At 38.1% G+C, this 22110-nt stretch overlaps 1 protein-coding gene across 5 annotated transcripts in view; it reads right to left on the bottom strand.

Moving 5' to 3' along the window:
* Positions 1–22110, bottom strand: part of exoc6b (exocyst complex component 6B) — a 121454-nt gene that overhangs the window by 43887 nt on the left and 55457 nt on the right. For 3 of the 5 annotated variants that reach the window (XM_067401595.1, XM_067401596.1, XM_067401599.1), the window contains 8 exons: positions 21108–21179; positions 20508–20605; positions 19483–19588; positions 18187–18296; positions 7261–7372; positions 3650–3784; positions 3328–3507; positions 1820–1849 (listed from right to left, as the gene is read on the bottom strand). In XM_067401595.1, the coding sequence (XP_067257696.1) occupies positions 1820–1849; positions 3328–3507; positions 3650–3784; positions 7261–7372; positions 18187–18296; positions 19483–19588; positions 20508–20605; positions 21108–21179 (843 nt within the window). The remainder of the gene's footprint in view (positions 1–1819; positions 1850–3327; positions 3508–3649; positions 3785–7260; positions 7373–18186; positions 18297–19482; positions 19589–20507; positions 20606–21107; positions 21180–22110) is intronic. The other 2 variants (XM_067401597.1, XM_067401598.1) reach the window with 1 other exon arrangement.

The following is a 22110-nucleotide window of genomic DNA, read 5'->3' as shown; positions in this document are numbered from 1 at the left end:
CCGTTCAGCTTCCTGTTAGTGAGGTCAAAAAACGCGTTCTGGTGACGGAAGAGATGTCTCGCCCATATACTTCAATGAGCGCGAGACATCACTTCCGTTGTCAGAGCGCGATCTGACCTCACTCACCGGAAGCTGAATGGAGTTGGACAAAGTGGTGTATTAGAGGTAAAAAATGATATAAATACTTTTCGGTTTCTCTCACAAACCGATCGTTTCGTGTCTTAGGACATTAATGTGTCGTCACGAGCCGCAGGGTTTCATTTGGATTTGTCTAAGCAAGGTTTATTCACTCTTATAGATGAAGTTCCCAATCACTGCTATTATTTGAATGACAGAAGGCAGCGGTTGCAGTTAAAAATCATCATTTGTGATCGACTGAAGAAAAAATGTCACCTACATCTTGGATGCACTGGGGGTAAGCTGATAAACATCAAATTTTCATTTTTGGGTGAACTATCCCTTTAAGAAATATTTCTTATTATCATCAGTGATGACATTAATAACAGTTGCTTAATATTGTGTGGATATGTGATACATTTTCTTCAGGATTCTTTAATGAATAGAAAGTTCCAAAGAACAGCATTTATTTGAAATAAGATTTATAATTTGTTACATTATAAATGTCTGTACTGTCACTTTCTTCAAAAAAAAAACAAAAAACAAACAAAAAAAAATAAATATATATTACTGACCCCAAACTTTTGAACGGCACTGTAAGTCTCTGACATTCAATGTTGGTGATTTAAGGCAACACATGAGCAACGACAACAACTGATGATACAATGAAGTTGAACAGAGTTCAACTTCCTGCATATGTACAGCGAAATAAACGCGACCACAAATGGGAGAGCCTCATTCTTTCAATCAGCAACAATCAAGACTTTGAAACAACACCACTTCCAAAATTAAATAAACAAAGCCAACGATACTAACAGATAGGATGGACATCTATGTTGTGGCTGCACCAGACACTACAAGATAAAGCTCCTCATCTGAGTTGCCACATTTTCAGAGCATTTTGCCTGCATCAGCTCAATAATGACAAGTTAATACAACAGAGAGACACTGAACATTAAGGTTGCACACAACGGTTTTGTGGATCAGACAGCAAAAACACTCAAAATGTCTGCCGAAGAATGTCAGTCTATGAACAGACCACCATGTAGAAACAGCATGTTATGGCACAAAAAAGGCTCCACAATGCAAAAGTGCCCTGCCAATCATCAAGAAAAACACTGAAAAACACAAATTTCAGGAAAGAGTTGACATCATGATATTACAAAAGTGTACGTTTTTAGCTCGACACTTTTATGAAACCACAGTGTACAGCCAAGAACTATTTTCAGGGACTCAAATCCTGACTGGTGCCGGTCTCTCTCTGTTCTTAAGCATATACGAGTGGGCCTTGTGTGTTTAGTACAGGCCTTAAAATACTTGCCACAGTAAATCGCATAAGCATCATATGATGCTTTAAGTTGCTGGTACACAGTTTTACACAAACATCTACTGTCGCACTTTAAGAGGCTTGTTTACTTTGCATATAAGTCATTTGCATATAATGTAACATTATTGGTGCAGGGCACACAAAAATCTCACCAATTACTATTTGAATTTTATGGTAAAACTCAAAAGACAAATACCAGGAACCTAATGGACAGCTTCAGACGCCTAATTTGTGTTCCATAACAAGCAATAAAAATGCAACCAAACATCTATGAGTGGGTCAGATGAACACCAGGCAGCATGCGGAAGTACTGTGACGAGAAATGGCCAAGGTTATGGCTGAAGTTAGACCACACTGCAAACATACAGTACTCACCGGTAGCATGGCGTGCTCTATAGCATTGCCCTACAGAAGATAGACAAAGACAAAATTAAGGTCAAAGGTCGAGTTTATGACTCCCCTGGGTTCAAATGTGAAGTCGGTCAACCGCACTCTCACGTATCAACTTGGCTGAACAGTTTACGATCGACATTGAAAGTCCCTCTGAGTGTCAAAGATGGTTTGTGGTCGGGTGAGAGAGGCCGAGTAAGCGAGTGTGACTGATGGGACTGTGGCTTTGGAGTCATTATCAGAGTTTTTAGCTATGAAGTTGATGGCAGGGTCGCTTACACACACAAACGGTCAGTTCTTGACCTTTCCTGAAAACCATCAGGAGTGAGAACTGGGGACATGGTGAGGTTGCACAGATGGGGCTGAGTGAATCAGGATGCACTACGTTCACATGCAGAGCTGGAATGTGCAAACAAAATAATATAAGCAACATATCTGGAAGAGAACAGGATCGTTTGACTGTACATCTGTGGTTCGCCGTTTCATGTGTATGTGTGTGTGTGTATGTGTAAATGGAGAAAGTGAGACATTCAGCATGACCGTAACCCGACCTGGGGTCGTACAAACATTGCCCCCTGTTGGTGAAATCCAGCCAACAATGTGAGTGCTGTTTTGCGGTGAGCTAAAAGGGCCACACTTCTCTGTTACTGAAAGCCTAGAAAAAGAGCAGTCAGGAATTTAAGAGATTACAGGAGCGCAGGAAGCAGCATTACTGCCACCCGCTCTGGATCAGAGACAATCCCAGCCAGTCATGCCGATACGGAAAGGTGTTTGGTTGAGGCCCCTAGGAGGTAAAGCTTTTAAATTCTTTGATTGTCAGAAATCCCTTATGACAGGGGTCAGGGCCGGGCTGTGCCAGTGCTAGACTTCCTTCACTAAAGCTGAGACCTAAGGTCACGCCACACAATCTCTTTAACTCCATGTCAGCTAAGCCACACTGACGCTTGCAAACTCAGAACACTCCAATCCTCTTATTTGCTACGACCATACTTAGCCTTCTGTTGAAGTTCAAGTGTACTACGAGTACAATCTTCTTTAAAGTGATGAAGTCAAATAGGGGAGACGACTACAAGCTCAGTCAGAGCATGCTGGGTGCAAGGATGGATTACGACCCAGGCCGATAGGGCCTTAAATTATTATTGATGTATTTAAAACGAATGCAAATAAGCAACAGAGAATCGCAGTGCATGTCTGAAAGGTGTTTGCAAAAAAAGAAATCACCTTGCCGTAAATGCGATAAGTGAAATTCCAAGTTTCAGAATGCAAAGTTACTATTAAAAGATTCAATAACATCTTAACTCCCTGAAAACTTCTTTAAGTTCTTGTATTGCACACTCTTTAAAACAAGCTTGTGCTCTATGTCCATCCTTTCCAAGGTAAGTGTAAGTTTAAGCTGGTGCCCCGGGATCCTCACAGAAACAATTTCTCCTTGGCTGGGTACAAATATATGCAATTATCTTAAGTATTCATGTAATCTATGTACAAATACTCACAGGCAGGTGAGTGAACACTGCAAAGGTGCTACAGAGGAAAGCGATGAGGTCACTCAGGTAGTCACTAGCTTGTCCGCCTCCCTGTGTTGCCGTCCAATCATAATCAGCCAGCTGCAGAAACTGGTCAATCTTCTGATTCAAGTTAGTATAGATCTCCTCTTCAGCAGCATGCCTTGCATCCTATACAAAGAGAAGCAAAGAATGGCTAAGAGAATCCAAACCAGGCACACATGTGTGTTAATTATTCTAAATAATAATATAAAAATAAAATAATTCGTACAATCCATGGGGAGAATTACAACACAAACAGCAGGATTCATACCTTGAAGGTAGAGGTCCCGTAGAGTTTGGTTGCATTAATGGTGTCAGGAGGCACATTGGTTATGTTGGAGATGAACTCTTCTAGGTAGTGACAGGACTGCTCCAGGTGAGTGGTGTTGATGATGATCTGAACCAACTTTGGGAATCAAATGTGATTCATATTAAGACTAATCCACTTTTGACTTGAGTGTAATTAGTTACTTGCGTAAAAAGTTGAAGATTTGTATGCTTTATAACTACCAGACTGAGAACTACACTGAAAAAAAATGGTATAGAATTTACAATTTTCATTCAGAAACTGCTAGTAAATTTCACAAATAATTACAAAGAAATGGCAAGTAACACATTGCATTAAAAGGTGCCCTAGAACCAGTTTTTACAAGATGTGATAGAAGTCTAAGGTGTCCCTTGAACGTGTCTGTGGAGTTTCAGCTCGAAATACCCCATAGATTTTTTTATTATTATTTTTTTTAACTGCCTATTTTGGGGCATCATTAACCGATCACCGATTCAGGCTGCGACCCCTTTAAATCGCGCCTTTAATAAGTGTCTATATTAGGACTATTTTAGACTGGGTCGGGATGACACTGCTATGGAGTAGAGAGAAGTAGCTCTGACAATGTTCTTCTGCAAGATGCATGCAGTTCTGTTTATTAACTGCTAGTGCCCCAAAGGTTAAGGACTGCAGCTTTAACTAAAAAGGCAGATAGACTCGACTGTGATCCTTGCTACTAACTAAAGAACCAGTGGTCTGTGGACAGGAATCAAGTTTCCTAACATTTTCATATTCCTGATTTCGATGCCAGGGAAATACATAAAGCTAAGCCTGTGAATGCTGTATCTGCTAGACAACACCATAAACACAATATGGGTAGATCTAAATCCGGATGATCACTTAAATCATTGTTATATACTTTCATATCACCCAGCCCTAAAACTTGTTTAAGCACCAAGGCATTACAGACATAACATTATGACTTTCTGTAAAGGTGCTCGGAGACTATGTGTATTGTGAAGTGCTGTACAAATTTTCTAAAATACAAAATTCAAGTTGAACAGCAACGCCGTCAGTCTTTTTGCCACTCAGTAGGTGTAACCGCAGTGACTCCCGCCTACTGTGACATCATGTGCATACCCTCCATTTACAACTTTGAAAAATATTTTTTTACAGTGTACATTATTGTTTAAAAGTTTGGTTAAGTAATTTTTTGCAAAGAAATTAAAACGTTTATTCAACAAAGATGCATTAAGTTTATCAAAAGTGACAGCAAAGACATTTTAAGATGATTCTAATCAGCATATTAGAATGATTTCTAAAGGATCATGTGACACTTGAGACTGCAGTAAAGCCTCGTTTACAATGCACGCGTGTGCGTTGCGTCACGGCTTTGGCAAGGTTTTGTTCCATCTTCTGAGCAGTGTCAACTCACACCAGAAGCATTTCAGAAGCAAAGCGGCTGGATTCCCGAGACCACGAGATTTGCATGTCTGATGTTTTTTTCATTGATTTTTTTGTGTTTTTAATGGCTAAATTGTTATATTTTGTCCAGTTTGATTGTGTTTATTGCTATGCCATACTTTATTTTACTGTAGCCATACAGATGAAGTTAACACACTTAAAATTCTAGTTATGGACAACAAAAACAAAGAAATTTCAAGTTTTTCAACTTCGAATCTCTTGTCTTCAGTTTCTGGCATCGTAGTGATGTGAAATATGAGCAGGAGTTTACTCAGGGTGATTATTTTGACTTTATTTTGTATTTGAGCTGTGCATCTTGGCCTATCTTTAGCGAAGCGACGCAACGAGACACTTCTGGGATGCTTCTCAAACGCCGCGACCGCAGCGCGGCAGGTGTAAACATGAGCATTGACTAGAGTGGCCGCGAATCAGCTCCGGTAGCCGTGTCGCAGCCTTAATGTGCCGCACACACATGCAGTGTAATCGAGGCTTAATGGTTGCTGAAAATTTAGCTTTGCATTCACAGCAATAAATTACTTAAATTATAAATTACTTATAAGTTTTTACATTTTATTTTAATATAAAATATTATTGTTTTTACTGTATTTTTGTTAAAATAAACACAGCCGTGGTGAGCTTAAGAGACTATGTACCATCCCCAAACATTTGAGCAATATCACTTTGTAAACATAATTTAAACAGTTTTAGCCTTTAATTGCTAGATTAACATTTTTATATCTAAAAGAGTTATTTCATTTCAGTAATAATGCAGCATTTTTCATCTGAACTTTGTAAAACCGCATAGGTAGAACTGTCATCACAGAGAAAAGCAGTGTTCGGGGAAAAGATTGCAGAGGTATGAGTAATAACTAGCAAAAGCACCAAGTGGGAGTAATTCTAAAGGGGAAAGGGTACGAAGAGGAAGTCAAGGGTATGGTTAAAGGGACAGAGAGGGTTTGTCTGTGGGAAGCAGAGTAAGCTGGTTTGTGGTGCAGAGTTTGAGGTCCACAGGCAGGGCAGGGCTGTCAGCAGCAAGGCACTGATGCACATTGGTGCTAATTGAGCCCAGACCTTTAGCTTGGACCCACTCTTTACTCCCTCTCTCCAGTCATGGTGCACCGCGCAGGGAGGAAAGCCTGATGCAGAGCCCGGGTCACACTTCCGCACCTCCACCAGATCCGGGGCAGGATAGGGGGAGGAAAGAGCTTGATATCTGATCTTGTGTGTGTGTGTGTGTGTGTGTGTGTGTGTGTGTGTGTGTGTGTGTGTGTGTGTGTGTGTATGTAATGATAGTAGTAAGACTAGACTTTGCTGTGCAAACTACCTGAAACCAATAAATAAAGCCTTTGCTTTAAAAAAAAAAAAAAAAAATAAAAAAATAAAAAAAATACAACAATGAATGTCTTATTTCTTCCTCTGCTATTCTTTCATCATTTTCTCATCAGTGGAACCCATCTGAACCATCTGGATTTTAGGGGTTATAAATAGACCTGACTGCAAGCAGAATCAGCAGATCGGAGAAGAAACTAACCACATTTGAGCGACAAACATGGATGAAGTGAGTGCAAAGTGGGGAAAAATCACATGCTACCAGCCAGTGGCAGGTAATTTTGCTATATCTGCCTGTCACTGTTGCGAACAATCTGTCTCAGATTGGGCTTTGACATGAAATGCTGTTTAGATATACTGACGCACTTTTGTTGAAGAAACAACTTGTATGGATTTTTTTTTTTTTTTAAATAAAAAGCTGCTGAGCCTGATCATCAATGTATTTGGTCTTAATTACAAGCACTTCTTTGCAGGCAGTCAGTAGTCTGGATAAGAAAATAACATGCTATAGCTTGCAAACATGAATGAAAAAATAAAAATGGCGAGTAATTAAAAAAAAAAAAAAATCTGAGCGGCTAGTATTCACCAAAACAGATAAGAATGGTACTAAAGGGGTCTATTAACAAGATGTGGAGAGTGATCTTTTTATTCAAAAAAGATAAAGAAGTTTTTCAGTGCTGAAAAAACATCTTGAAAACAGAGAGTCTTGATAGAGACTCTCTGCTGAGGTTGCAGTGATACTGAGGCAGCAAAGGACATCAATTAAGAACAACATGGACGTGGGCAAATAAACAGACAAAAAAGTAAGGAAAAAAGAACCTCACCTCTGCCAGTCCTACGTTCTTCTTCTTTATGGCATACTGTAGGCAGTGGCTAAGGGTTCGTGTGAGCAGGAGATTTGTAGACTTACGGATCATGTCATCAATTTCTGTGGAGCTGAACATGAAAATTCATCTAATTAGAAATACAAATAAAAACACACATTTATGTCTATAATGCAAATCCATAACCACATATTCAGGATTGGTGGGATAATGTGTACCGATATGGGGTTGTGTCTTGCCCCACCCACACCAGATCCCTTACATCCTTTTTTTTAAGATACAAAATATCTTACATATAAGTTTTTTGTTTACGTTTTAGTTCAATTACATGGAATACTGTTCAAAAGTTTGGGGTCAGTAGTTTTTTTTTTGTTTGTTTTTTTTTTTAAAGAAATTAAAATTTGTATTCAGCAAAAATGGAAATTGATCAGGAAACCCAATAAAGACATTTACACTGTTACAACAGTTTTCCATTTCAAATAAATTATGTTCTTTCGAACTTACTATTTATCAAAGAATCCCGAAAAAAAATGGATCACTTTTTCCACAAAATATTAAGCACACCAATTTCCAACGTTGATCATTGTAAGAAATGCACCAAATCAGTATATTAGAAAGATTTCTAGAGGATTATTTAGTGGCTGCTAAAAATTCAGCTTTGCCATCAGTAAATTGCATTTAAAAAGTACATTAAAATAGAAAGGAGTTAATTTAAATTGTAATAACATTATTTCACAATATTGCTGTGTTTCCTGTAATTTTATTAAATAAATGAAGACTTGGTGAGCATAAAGGGTTAGTTCGCCCAAAAATTAAATTTCTGTCATTTAGTACTCATCCTCAGGTCGCTCCACACGTGTAAGACCTTCGTTCATCTTCAGAACACAAATTAAGATAGTTTTGATGAAATCTGAGAGGTATATGACTCGTCCACAGACAACAATATAATAAACACTTTTAAGGTCCAAAACGGTACTAAAGACATTATTAAAATGGTCAAAGTGACTAGAGTGGTTCAACCTTAATTTTATGAAGTGACGAGAATATTTTTTGTGCTCAAAAACAAAAATCATGTCTTTATTCAACAATATCTTCTTATACTTTGTTTACGTCCAGCGCTTCCAAGGTTCTAAGTCAGAACGCAGACTCATTATTCGCCGGCTCCTGCGTCAGCATCACACACACGTGTCGTGCTGCTCACATGTACAGCATCAGCCAATACTGAGTCGTCATTCAGACTTTCTTTTTTTTTTTTTTTTAGGATTATTTGATAAATATTAAGTTCAAAAGAACACACGTAAGCACTGCGTCAACAGTGTAGGAGAATGACAGGGGAGAGAAGAAATTGTTGAATTAAGTCATTATTTTTGTTTTGTTTGCACACAAAATGTATTCTCATCACTTCATAATATAGAGGTTAAACCACTGTATTCACATGGACTATTTTAACGATGTCTTTAAATCTTTAATGGACCTCAAAAGGTGCAATGACGTTGCTGCCTATGTGTAGTTCAGAAACCCTCAGATTTCATCAAAAATATCTTAAATTGTGTTCCGAAGATGAACGAAGGCCTTACGGGTTTGGAACGACATGAGGGTGAGTAATTATAGCAGTGTAGCAGTGTGAATGATTTTCTTTCAGACCCAACATATGGAGTGCAGAATCACAAGCAAGATGTTTTTGCAGATTTACATAAGCATCGTTCTGAATCACAGAGGCCTGGTTTCACAGACAGGGTTTAGATTAAGCCAGGATTAGACCTTAGTTCAATTAAGACATTTAAATAGCTTTTATAAACTTGCCTAAGTGTGCATCTTGAGACAAAACAATGGCATTGACAGCCTCGATACTCCACCTCCTCTGAGAGAAAAAAGGCTCAAAGTGGAACCAAACAAATGCAGTCTCTAAGATGTAGAGTTTTACACACATGAACACTGACAGACATGGACTATGGGCAGGATTTAAAACCACTCATTAGGGCCCAATAACACCCTCTGGGTTTCAGTAACACATGTTCCAAAAACCAGAGAACAACCACACAGAGATACTACAGTTTAAATCAACACAAGGGGAAAAGGGGGATATCGCTTTTCTTTATTCTTCTTTTCTGTTTTATTGAAGAACGATGGGGGTGGGGAGGAGTAAAGGGGCTAATTTTGTCAGCCAACAGTCCTGTGCTCGTTAGTACGGCTGCAGCTGCATCTTCCTCTACTCCCCCCCACAGACTGGTTCACAAATAATTAAAAAGAGAGTAAAAAGTAAGAAAAGGACAATATGTCTCAAATGTGTCCATCAATATGAGCCAAGGCCCAGGATGCAATAATTTTCCCCCCTCGATCTGGGCAACAAACGCATTCCTTGCAAATTACTAAATCGTCTCTCATTGTGCTGAGAAAAGCAGAGGAGGAATTTGAAAAACGTTCCTCTCCTCAGCAGGGGAAAAAACTCGGAGCTCTCTCCGCTGACTTGGCAACAGGAGAGCTGAACGGAGCAGAGAGATGGAGGACAAAAAAGAAAAGGACAAGAAAAGGAGGTGCTATTCAACCACAAGATGATGAGAAGTTGCTTACAGACCAACATACAGATTAAAATAATAGCATCAACTGTGCCGTTGCAAATTCATGATGACTCAGATATTTTTAGTATTGGTTTGGTCCAAATATTGTTCAAATTTCAGCAAAAGGCATGTTAGTTTACAGTCATCAGTTTACGGATGTTGAATACCATTACACAGCTCTGATCTTGAACATTACAATATGGAAATGTTCCTTGTATAGCTTTGAACCTCAACTAGAGAAAGGCCTGGCTTTAAATTGAGGACTTAAAGCGAGGCATTGGTCTTTTGTGACGATCTGGAAACTGACAGTGTCTGGATGAATCCAAAGGCCTCTGGCTATTCCTCATTTCAAGAGGGAGGGGGCTGCAATACAGAAAGAGAAATTGTAGTCTGATTAAACACAGACGTTTTACTGGCATTTACGTTTGATTTATTCATCCATTCAACTCTCTCACTTATTCAGTGAAAATTGGGGTGGGGGTTTGGTCTGATAAACAATGATCTGAGAGAAACAGATGAGAAGGGAACCAACGGAGACTGAAAATGTCCAATTAACTTCATTTTAAAAGAAGAGAAACTGAACAGAAGAAAGCGAGACAGACACGGCTCCAATCGGTTAGCACAGAATGTATGTTCATTAGCTATTCAACCATCACAAAGAGTAACGTTACAGCTAGCTTTAACTCAAGGGTAACTTCAGGTTAATATGGTAAATGCCCATTTGTAAAGCGGCTCTCATGAGGGAGGTCTAAAGTTCGCTGGACATGCATTGGGGGAGTCACATACATTCCTGACGTCTGGTCTCCAGGCACCTGCACATGGACTTGAGCCCCTTACCTCCCCCTCTGACCACATCTCATCTCAATATTAGTGGAGGGAGACCACAAGGACTAATTGCCTCCGGTGGACTAGTCTGGGTAATATGCAGAGCTGTTCCTTTGGTCCTTTGGTGTGTCAATCATAGGTTTCCGTTTCCAATAGCAACAGGGTTTTTTTTTTCTCTCTACACCCCGAGTATGTGTGTATACACTGCACACATACCCAGCATCCTGACCTCATCATCTGAGACCTCTGGTTGAACACCATCTGGCTGCCTCTTGCCCTCTTACTCCATCGCAACTTGTGCTAATAGGGATCCATTTTTACAAATATGTCAAATATGAAAAGATCCAGCGAGTCGAGCCATTATTTGACAGTATTCTTAAATTAGCTGTGTGTATGGGGGATTTTGGCTTGATCTGGAGCCCTTGGACCCCACAAGCCGAGGCACAGACTCCTGTTAGCCGGCCAAAAGAAGTCAAATGTTTATTGTTGAATTTTAACTGACATTTGAGCGTGGGGACCAGGCCACGTTCTGAAAACCACATAGGACATGACTGGTGGATGTGAAGAGGCAGTGAGTAGCCAAAGTCTTGGTAGGGGTCCCAATAAAAGTGAGACAGCTTTCTCCGCCAACATACATACAGTATTATATATGACACGGACACCTTTAAAACACAATACAAATGCTAAATCCAAAAAGGCTCCTTTTTGAGTACTATTCCCAAAGAGTTTAAAAGCCAATGTTTGGATTTTACCACTAAGTAAGGAATAATGGTTAGTGATTACTATACAAAAATATTTGACTGCAGAATGCCAAAACTGATCAGGCAAAATCAAACATTCTAGAGAACTGTTATTGTATAGAGACCTGAAATTATGATTTTTGATTATGTTCTGTATATTTTTACATCTAATTCAAGGTATCATTTATAATCCAGGACCAGAATGCTACCTAAAATACTGTGTGTAGATGAGCACATGATTTACTAATTATATTCATTGACTGTAGATGAAATAGTCCATATCACAAACTTACATTTATATTAAATTCAAACATCTGTGCCAAATGCTGTACATAATTAAAAGGAAGGTTCTACTGCTTTCAAATGCAAGCTTTAACATGCCACACATCCAATTCAGTTTATCTGCTCTGCTGTACTAAAAACAGAATAACAAAAGTATAATAATAATAATATATAAGAATAATACTTATATTTTTAATAGAGGCAAATGCTTTTAGCATATTTTTTCCCTTAAATCATCCAGCAGGCGGGATTGTACTGGGCCAAATACTTTTGACACCTCTGACATAAACCAAGCAGTTACCCTCAACGTCCAGAGCAGCTACACTCTCTACAGGATCTGGACAGGCTAGAAGAATTTAGCACGCACAGAGTCCGTCAGACAGGAAAAAGGTATTATTGCTCATTTAAAGTCATTCTTGCAATGATTGTAGAATGTATCTCCAAAAACAATACTTTCACAGCACAGGTAGTGCTGGACAGGCAATCATTGCTTGAAATTAACCCAATGAGCCAGGAAATACAGTCTTTTCTACTGTTATAATGGGCATCTTCTATCGGACCACTCTACAGGCGACACTGTTAAGAGTGTCTGGTTGGCTAGACAGTGTCTCAGACACTAATCACTAATGATGATGATAATGGAGTAGTAATTTGGTAGAATGCAGGTTTCTAGTTGTTCTCTTCCCTGGAACATGTTCCCTCATTTTCTCAGTAAACCAACTACACAAACATATACACAAGACCCAACAGAGACATCCGCTTCTAAAGTAACCAGACCTGACGAGGCACTCAAAGAAAGAGTCAGAGACAGGGAACATCAAACGATCACAACTGAGAGGACTTGTCATAGTACATAGCTCAATCAGAAGGCGGCAGATGGAAATGCCAACGATAGTTCTACAGAGAGTGACCTTTAGCCTCGACCCCTTGACCTACTGTTCCGTTCAGGAGATTAGGAGAAGGGAAGAGATATCAGATCGCAACACAACGTGACTGAGGTTAAGGGGTGGTTGGGAGATGAATGCTTAAAGATTTTAATACAAAAGGTCAAAGTTTCGATCCTAAACAGAGGTGACCAAGCAATGAAACCTGCTTGAGTAAGGCACTTACTAAAGATATGGCACTTTACTTAAAATAAAATGACTGTATTTTAAGGTGCACTATGGACAGAATAATTGCATTGCAAAACCAAACAGTGAAATAAATTAAATGACATGAGTTAATTTCACTCAAATAATAATGAAAATTCATTGTACTCAATAGAAAAAAGCTGTGCGAACTCAAAATTTGATTGTTGTAAGCTGAACTTACAGTGGGTTCTGTTATGTTAATTTTGTAGGGTTACCACTGTGGTAAAAAGAGTTAACCTGTGGTTAATTTGAGGATGGGCTATACTGCATGTTGTTTGATTATATACATGCAAGTATATAATGACAGTCTCTATCATGTGTATTTGCCATCTAACATTTAACCAAGATCTGAATGTGATGTCCATGAAGTGTTTGTAATTAACATTATGATGAGTTGGGCGAGGCTGAGAACTGTGGGAGCAAAGGGATGCCAGTCACGTGACTGTTAATGACAGACACCTGTGCACCACACTGGCCTTGCTACATTTCCAGGGCTCTCGGCCCCACCCCACTTGTCATAAAAAAATGTAACTTCAACCAACTTAAAAAACAAGTTAGTTTACTTAAATGTTTTGAGGTAATACATTTTCTAAAATGTTTTGTGTATTCTGAACTTATTGAGTTTTACTGTGTGGATAATAGCATCAAAGATGATGTAAACTATTTGTTTAACGTTTCTCTTTGTAAGCTTTAATAAGGGTGGCTGAAATGCAACTTTACGTGCAACTACCAGACTGCATGGAGAGGTTCTTGAGACTTCAGCAGCTTCAAATACCTTTTTGCTGCTCAACATTGGCTTTTCTATTATGTGCTTTTAATACAATTTTTTTTATTTGACAGAAACTTTCCTTAATAAGCCTTTATCTGACCATGCTTTAAATTACTCACAAATCTTATGATAGTTTGATAATCTCCATTCATTTTTTTCACAAAATATTAGTTGTTTTCATGCTTTTTGTATAACATTGCAACATGTCATGCCTTTCATCTTCAGAAAGATCTTTCTTCCTCCCCATATTGCATGCAAACTGCGACTTTCTTAATAATGTGGAACAACCTCTTTAAGTAGGGTTTTCACTTACCTAAGAAGACCTGGCAAACTATTTAACAAACCTGTCTGAGATTGATAACAGTTATCCAAAAAGATATGGAGAAATAAAACAAACAATTACTTTCTTTGAAAAACTAATCTAAAAAAGTAGCTAAAATCTGAATGTTTACTGTATGGAAATCCTACTGATATGTCACTGGGAACAAATTGTATATTAAAGACATGTCTAAAATAATTAGTGATGAACATGAACAAATACTATAACGATAACTATAATAACTACATTGATGTCCACACCCATAGCCACCTATGAGGCCTCTGAATTCTGGTGTAAATTTTTCATATTCAAAAATAACAGTCCTCTAAATAACTAATTAGCCATTTAAAACTCCTCCAATGAGTGCCTGGATGTATAATTCAGTTTAGATAGTTTGCTAGATTGGTGTGAAAATGATGAAGAGTGATTCATGTCACTGCAAGACGCTGGTGGAGTGAACAGGGCTTGAGAGAGAGTTGTGAGTGAGGGCACAAGTGCAGCCAAAAAAAAGAGAGACAGGATGCCACATTCAGTAAGACAAACGCAATGATCATCATGAAACTATCTGTAAGAAACGGTATCAATGCTATGTATCAAAAACAGTAGCATAATAACACTAGTACACAGATCTGTAGAACAAGTAGGTTACAGAATGAAATATGCCAAATATGCACTGCCTATGAAGGAGGCTATGTGCAATTTCATTCAGTTAAGTAGTTAACCTTTCACAAACTCATGCTAAAATAATTCATACTGTAAGAGCACATGCAAAGTTCTTATTACTTATTATATCATACATATACAGCAATGCTTTTTAATGAAAACCCCATTATAAAGAAGGTCTAATTAAATAACATCCACCCCCCAAAACAGACAGAACGGAGAGAGTGTACCCAAAAGCCTTGTTTCCACCTGGTATCACAAGAGGACGACACTAAATACAGGTGTAAACAGGGTCTAAAACGTTTTTAGCTTGTCCACTTTCGACCACTTCCAGAGGTAGCTGAAAACCCATTCGACTGGATTGCTTTTGTATTGTAGACGCTCATGTGTGTGAACAGCCACAGAAGACCGCCTACTCACCACCTACTGATCTAATGTGTAATCATTATGGGAAGCACACAAGCCAGACGGGATTTAAACTGTCGGCTGAAGACACAAGTTTGGTTTGAAGATGAAAAATGCACCAAGAACACAATGTTCTCTCACAATTCCTGATTTCTAACACACTCGTTCGCCATGGTCTTGTGGCTTTCAGAGCAGAAATGAAAGCTGATGCTCTCCATATGTTTTCCTTCGTCTCTGTGCGCGTTCATATGTAAATTGTGCGACCTTATTTCATCCATTAGATAGAAAGAATTGAAAAATCTTATACATTTACCCACCCATAGATCCTCCCCTCGAATAAATCAGGACAGAATTGGTTGAAAGTGGACAAAAGAGACGGATTAAAACACCAGGTGTAAACAGGTATGTGTCTCCCTCGTCTACTTGTGATCCAACGTGCAAACAGGGACAAAGTGTCGAATGGCAAAAAGGGTCTGACGAAATACATTAGTGCAATATAACACATAGGCGTTATAACACAATTCTTAACACCCTACCGTATACCTCACTAACTTTCAAACCCTGGTTATAGCCATGTCCACACCAACAGAAGATAAATGTTATGCTTATTCTAGGTGCTCTGTAAACATACACTATTGTTCAAACTTTTGGGGTCAGTAAGATTTTTAAAATGTATTTCTTTACTGTTTTTTGAGTATCTTAAAGGATTAGTAGCCTGACGTGGTCATACTCAATTCTAGTTCGAATATGAGTCTGATACTGCTCCATTGGGCTTTGATTATGGGGGCATATTTCAACCGATCCAGGAAAGACCTCAATTGGATAGACCTACAACCAATCAGAGCTACAGAGTAAGTGATGTATGTTGAGCAACGCATAGTTGTCAACAGAACTCAACTGCACACATGCTGGAACTAGTAGAAGATGAGCGAAAACAATCTTTGCCGGTGTTGTAAAAAGAATAAGTATACACGGAGTACTTGCCAATTAATGTCGATATCTTCTATAACGGACGCGATGGCGGAATCTAAGTTAAACATCTCGGTTCTTCAACAACAGCCATCATTGTTGTAAACTAATTCAACCCAAGCGCCCTTTGATGACGTGGCTGATTACGTTTCTGGTGATAATCTGTCAATCATCGCCCTGGCAAATGTGATTGGTCTGAACAGTTTCTGTTCGGGCATAATTACTCCTATACGGATCGAGTCCAGACCGAACTCCCCGACTTCAAAATGTTGTGGGCGGGGCTAAGTTCGGCTGGCATCCAGGCTAAAGGATTAGTCCACTTTCAAATAAAATTTTCCTGATAATTTACTCACCCCCATGTCATCCAAGATGTTCATGTATTTCTTTCTTCAGTCGAAAAGAAATGAAGGTTTTTGATGAAAACATTCCAGGATTATTCTCCTTATAGTGGACTTCAATGGTGTCCAAATGGTTGAAGGTCAAAATCACAGTTTCAGTGCAGCTTCAAAAGGCTTCCGCTTTCCGCATTCTTTAAAACGCTTACGCTGTATGTCCTACGCCTTCCCTATTCAACTTACGGAATGAACGTGCCGCCAGGTTAGTTTTTTTCCGTAAGTAGAATAGGGAAGGTGTAGGACATACGGCGTAAGCTTTTTGAAGAACGTGGAAAGCGGAAGCACGTGCAAGGTGATAATTTGTGTTTATAAAGCATATACAGTTGTATTTTTTTTCGAAAATGACCGATCGTTTCGCTAGGTAAGACCCTTATTCCTCGTCTGGTATCGTTTAAAGCTGCACTGAAACTGTAATTTTGACCTTCAACCGTCAGAAGTCCACTGAAGTCCACTATAAGGAGAATAATCCTGGAATGTTTTCATCAAAAACCTTCATTTCTTTTTGACTGAAGAAAGAAAGACATGAACATCTTGGATGACATGGGGGTAAGTAAATTATCAGGAAAATTTTTCATAAAAGTGGACTAATCCTTTGAGTTTACCAAGGCTGCATTATTTTAATCAAAAATACAGTGAAAACTGTTATTTTAAAATGTAATAATAGTTGACAATATAACGGTTTTCTATTTGAATACATTTTAAAATGTAATTTATTCCTGTGATTAAAAAAGCTAAATTTTCAGCAGCCATTACTCCAGTCTTCATTATCATATTATCATTTCTTTCATTAATAGAAAGTTCAATAACAGCATTTATTTGAAGTAACAGCAACATAAGCATCTTTAATGTCACATTTGATCAATTTAATGTGTCCTTGCTGAATAAAAGTATTAATTTCTTACAAAAAAAAATAAAAAATTCTGGCAGTGTAATTGCAGTCCATGCTTTAAAGTTGGATAGATTTTGATTGGCTGTGCTGTTATAATTGTGGACTCCACTATCCTCTTAAGAGTTAGAGCATTTTTAAAACGGTTGGTTACAGATATTGTTCTTGGTGTGAACGGGCCTTAACTCATAACTGAATAACTAGATTACACCGGTTCAAGTCCATTCCCAAAGAAAATTGTTAAGTCTGATCATTTAGAAAATCACCACACTATTTGAGTCATCATTCATCTCCATAGCTCAAATTGATTGGGATGAGCAAATCACTTAAAAGGTTAATACACAGGGTATCCTAAGTATCATGAGCAATAACTTGCCTTAATTCAATTTACTCAATGACATTACATGACAGGTCGCTAAGCAGGTCTTTTATTGAGAAATCCGCAAGTGCTGTTTTCACAATTGTTTGTTTTGTACACTTGTGAAATGGACTTCTATTCTGAGAAATATCATAAAGGGAGATCATACCGAAGCACCATTTCACAGAGCCGGTTTATTCTGTCCAACAGTCTGCAGACTGGGAATTCAGGGTAGGCCACACTAAACAGCTCAGCGCATCTGGCAACCTCATCAGTAATTCTAAGAACTCATAAACTGACCAGAGATCAGTCAACACTGGGAGAAATTCCTTGAAATAACACCCACTAGCACAAAGCACGCAATTAATTAGGAAAACACACAGAAACTGTTTGGTGCAGACGGAACTTCCTCTTTGAGGTTCAGTGGCTACTCTAGGGGATAGACAAAGACAATGGGGCGGGTTCAGTGATTTCATAACAGAAGAATGAAAGGTTAAAAAAAAGGCAGTTCAAAAATAGGTATATAAACTGGCATTGAGGCAGCATGATTTGCTAATGAGAACATTTGGACGGAGGGGTTATATATGCAGGTGTGAAAGAGCTTAAAGTGTGTTTGCACGCTCATACCTAAGGTGCAAGTCCTCAGAGTATTTCAAACAGGCGTAGATGAATTCTTTGAGTTGTGAGTATACTTTAGGCACAAATTCAGAAAATGGCAGCTTCTTCGGAAAAGGAATCTGTTAAGAGAAAAAAAAATTAAACAAAGAAATCACATTACATATAGCAAGTGTTCTGGAGGGTTTAAAGTCAGAAATGTGAACTTAAGTACTTGAATTATTCTTTAAATGTTTATTTGAGCTATGAAGTTGTCTAAATCATTCATTTGATGCGGGAATACTTTTCTAGGTGGACATTTCTGGTTCTGAGGCTATATAACAGAAACATCTTAACTCGAAATCCTATCATATCTCTTCAATAACAATGGTAATTTAAGAAATAAAGCGTTAATTAAGATTTCTGTAATACAGACCCTGGGATGTATTTTAACAGCTGCCTTGCCCTGTTTACTTCCAATGTAAGTGCTTTAAAAGGTAGGGAAGGCAATGTTTTTTTTCCACAAATACTTTTTGTTATTCTGGTTGAAACTCTCTTCACGTCCTGATAGCAATCAATGATAGAAGTGGTTTAAATATAAAAAAAAATAAAATGTATATCATCCGTGGAAGTCTCAGGACCAAAAATATTCGTCCAATCATTGCATTCGGACCGATACTACCTGCCTGTCAGCGTATGTATTTTTCTATACCTCCGCACACCCTACTCGCAGACATTACATGTGATCAGTGCGTTCTGTAAGGCTATGCAGAGTTGTAGACAGACAGTTGCAGAGTGCCACAAACAAACAACAGCTGCCTTTTACAGTTCGACCTGAACCAAAACAACTTGGATTTATGCAATGAATCTGCAGCAGTCAGGTGGTACAAGTAAGAGCTCCGTAAGTTGTTTAAGTTCATTATTATTGTAATTTTATGTGCATTGAGACATGAGGTAATTTAAATCTCTCTTTTAATATTGGCAAATGTTGTAGATAGAGCACACCAGGAATTTCCCTTTATAAAGAAAACACAAAGGCAGCCTATTTGCACGAAAAAGAACAGCTGCAAGTGCATGCATCACCAAGAATGGTAGCATTACTGTTGTGATTACTACAACAGTACTGGGCAGCAGTTCTTGTTGACGTCAATGGGAGAATTCAAATGTATGGCTTAGTTCAAGTATTTCAGAGGATGCGCATGTTAGTAATCAACTTCTTGGACAGCAGGAGGATATTTATGTCTTTGTGGAGACTGGAGGGTGTGTAACTGAGGGAATCTGTGAGAAAAATCTCTAGGATAAAAGCTTTCTTATGTGCCTAATGCTCACCTTGTCGAGCTCTGGATCCTGGAAGGGGAATTGGCCTGCGATCCGCTGGTATTCCTCAGGGGATGCCACGGGAATGGGGCTGTAGTTGTCCTGATCCAAGATTTGCCTAATCAACAGAATAAGTGTGAGGGGAAAAGACCTGACTTCACAGATCAGCTGATCATAAACAACAGCAGGATATTTAAGAAGACTAAATAATCTAAAAACTATTTACGGGTCTCATGAGCAGTGTGTCTGTCTGCATGTGTATTTGTGTAACTCAGTCAAAGCTAACACACACAACACATCTCCTCGAATGCCTGTTCCCACGATAATGACATTCTGAGCCATTCAAAGACTCCAGAGCATCATTCTTTTGTGGAGTGAGTCAAGTGTCTCTGACAGGGATCGAAAAACGACTCCAGCAAGGTTACAACAACCTTTCCATGTCATCTGCTCTCAAGATTAAGCAGAACAAATCGTAACTATCCCCCTCCAAGGAGCTTTAACATTTTTTTTCAACAATGAATTTGGATTAAATGCTCTTTAAAGGAACCCCAGCACACACAAAAAAGAAAAAAAAAATTGTCCTTCAAGCAATATGATTTAGACATATGGGTTTAATTTGATCAGTGATTTTAGTTTAATAGTTTGGCCTGACAAAATTTCCCTGTCCTTCAACTGTCCTGTAATCCACAGCCTCTGCAAACATAAATCTCCGAGCACTACAGGCATCAGATTCAGGCAATTTCCTTAAATGGTACTTTGATACAGACCATTAAAAATGCATATTTCATAAAAAAAGAAATAAATAAATAAATAATTGATGTATAGTTACAGAGTATTGAATTGCAGAACAGAACAAATGACATACAGTAAATATAATCTGATTTAAGTTGAACGCACCTTACATTTGGGCATAACCCTATTAGTGTAATTCCTTCAGTATGGATTTCTCAAGGGTCACAAGGTGATAACCAAATCATCATTATCTTTACTCAAATGATGAACCAAGGGATCAAGATGAAGAAAACATAGAAAAGCACCTGAAGGACTGGTTCCACTTTTTCAGCAGTATCTCCCCATATTGATCCCTCATCTCCAGCAACATGTCAAACAACTGGTTTACTGGAAAACCATAACGCTGCAGAGAAAGAGAGGGATGGATAATACCCATCTCAGTTTAAAAGGAAGCAATGCATGCAACTTCTCAAAAGAAATCATGATGAAATGGTGTTTACCATTTACTTTTGTCACAACATATTTCTCACGCATTTAATCTTGAAAATGTACCTAAATGTATTTATGTTTTTTGCCATTTACACAGAACACATTCTTGTAGTCAAAGACAATGAGAATGCAGTGATCTCAAGACACATTACTTTTAACTTGACACTGCATTGCAGTGGACTGTACGCTAGTGATATCAATGGAACAAACAATATACTGAACCTTTTTGTTCAATGCTTTGTTTGTCACAATATTGTCTATATTTACTTTCACAAAAACCATTGTTATATGTGATTATTTACCCAATTAAAAAAAAAATAAAAAATAAAATCATTTGACACCCCTAGTTCTTAGACGTTACCCATATAAACATAAGCACAACAGCTGTCTTGATGGTCAGGTACTATTCATCTCACCTGCAGTGTGTCTGCAAACAGCACTATGAGATTCTTCAGATCTAAAATCAGGTCTGGATCAGTGCAATAAGACTACGGAGACACAAGAGAGAATGATGGATTAAAGCAGAAGCAGAGGAAGGAAAGCACATATACTTTGTATAAATGCTAGAAGAGAAGATATATTTTAAGCAACATTTATTTTACCAAATAAGTATCTGGCAATAGAGCTGTTTGTAGTCCTAAAACCGAGAGGAGGGTTGTTGTTTTTGTTTTTTTAAATCACAGGTTCTCTCAGAATTTTAATAGGTTTTAGAAAAGTGTTCTCAATTTAGACAACTACCACAATTAAGCAAGTTCACTTAAAATAAATAGTAACAAATGTTTTTTTTCATTGTTAGTTCATGAACTAACACTAAATATGGATAATTTTCCTATAAAAAGGCATCGCTTCAGAAGGCCTTTATTAACCCCCTGGAGTAGTATGGATTACTTTTATGATGGATGGATGTGCTTTTTTTTATTACTTTTTTTTCACTCCCATAATAAAGCTTGGAAGAGCCAGAATATTTTTAATGTAACTCCAATTGTGTTTGATTGAAAAAACAAAGTCATAAACAACTAAGATGGCTTGAGCGTGAGTAAATGAGATCATTTTCATTTTGTTTTGTGAATCCAGCCCTAGTAATTATACATTTTAAGAAGATTTCACAATATTACCATTTTTACTGCATTTTTGATTAAACAAATGCTGCCTAATAGCATAATAGATGTCTTTCAAAAAATCTTCCCGACTGCAAAATTTTGAATGGTAGTCTATGTACAATGAAATGTGAAAGCACAGTGACTTCAAGTAATGGTAAGCACCTTATTGTACTAGAAAACCACTATACTAAAAATCCATCATAAATTCCAGAGGGAAGTCATGGTGAATTAGCCTTCCAGGTTGGCCTTCAAATTGATGCCTTGACTGAACAGCTTTACTGCTTGTCTCTTAGCTTGTCTTGCTCAGTGTGTGTTGAGT

Source organism: Chanodichthys erythropterus, chromosome 11 (assembly GCF_024489055.1).
Source record: "Chanodichthys erythropterus isolate Z2021 chromosome 11, ASM2448905v1, whole genome shotgun sequence".
NCBI lineage: Eukaryota > Metazoa > Chordata > Actinopteri > Cypriniformes > Xenocyprididae > Chanodichthys > Chanodichthys erythropterus.
Note: the sequence above shows the minus strand (reverse complement) of the source record. Positions and strands in the feature narration are given on the sequence as shown.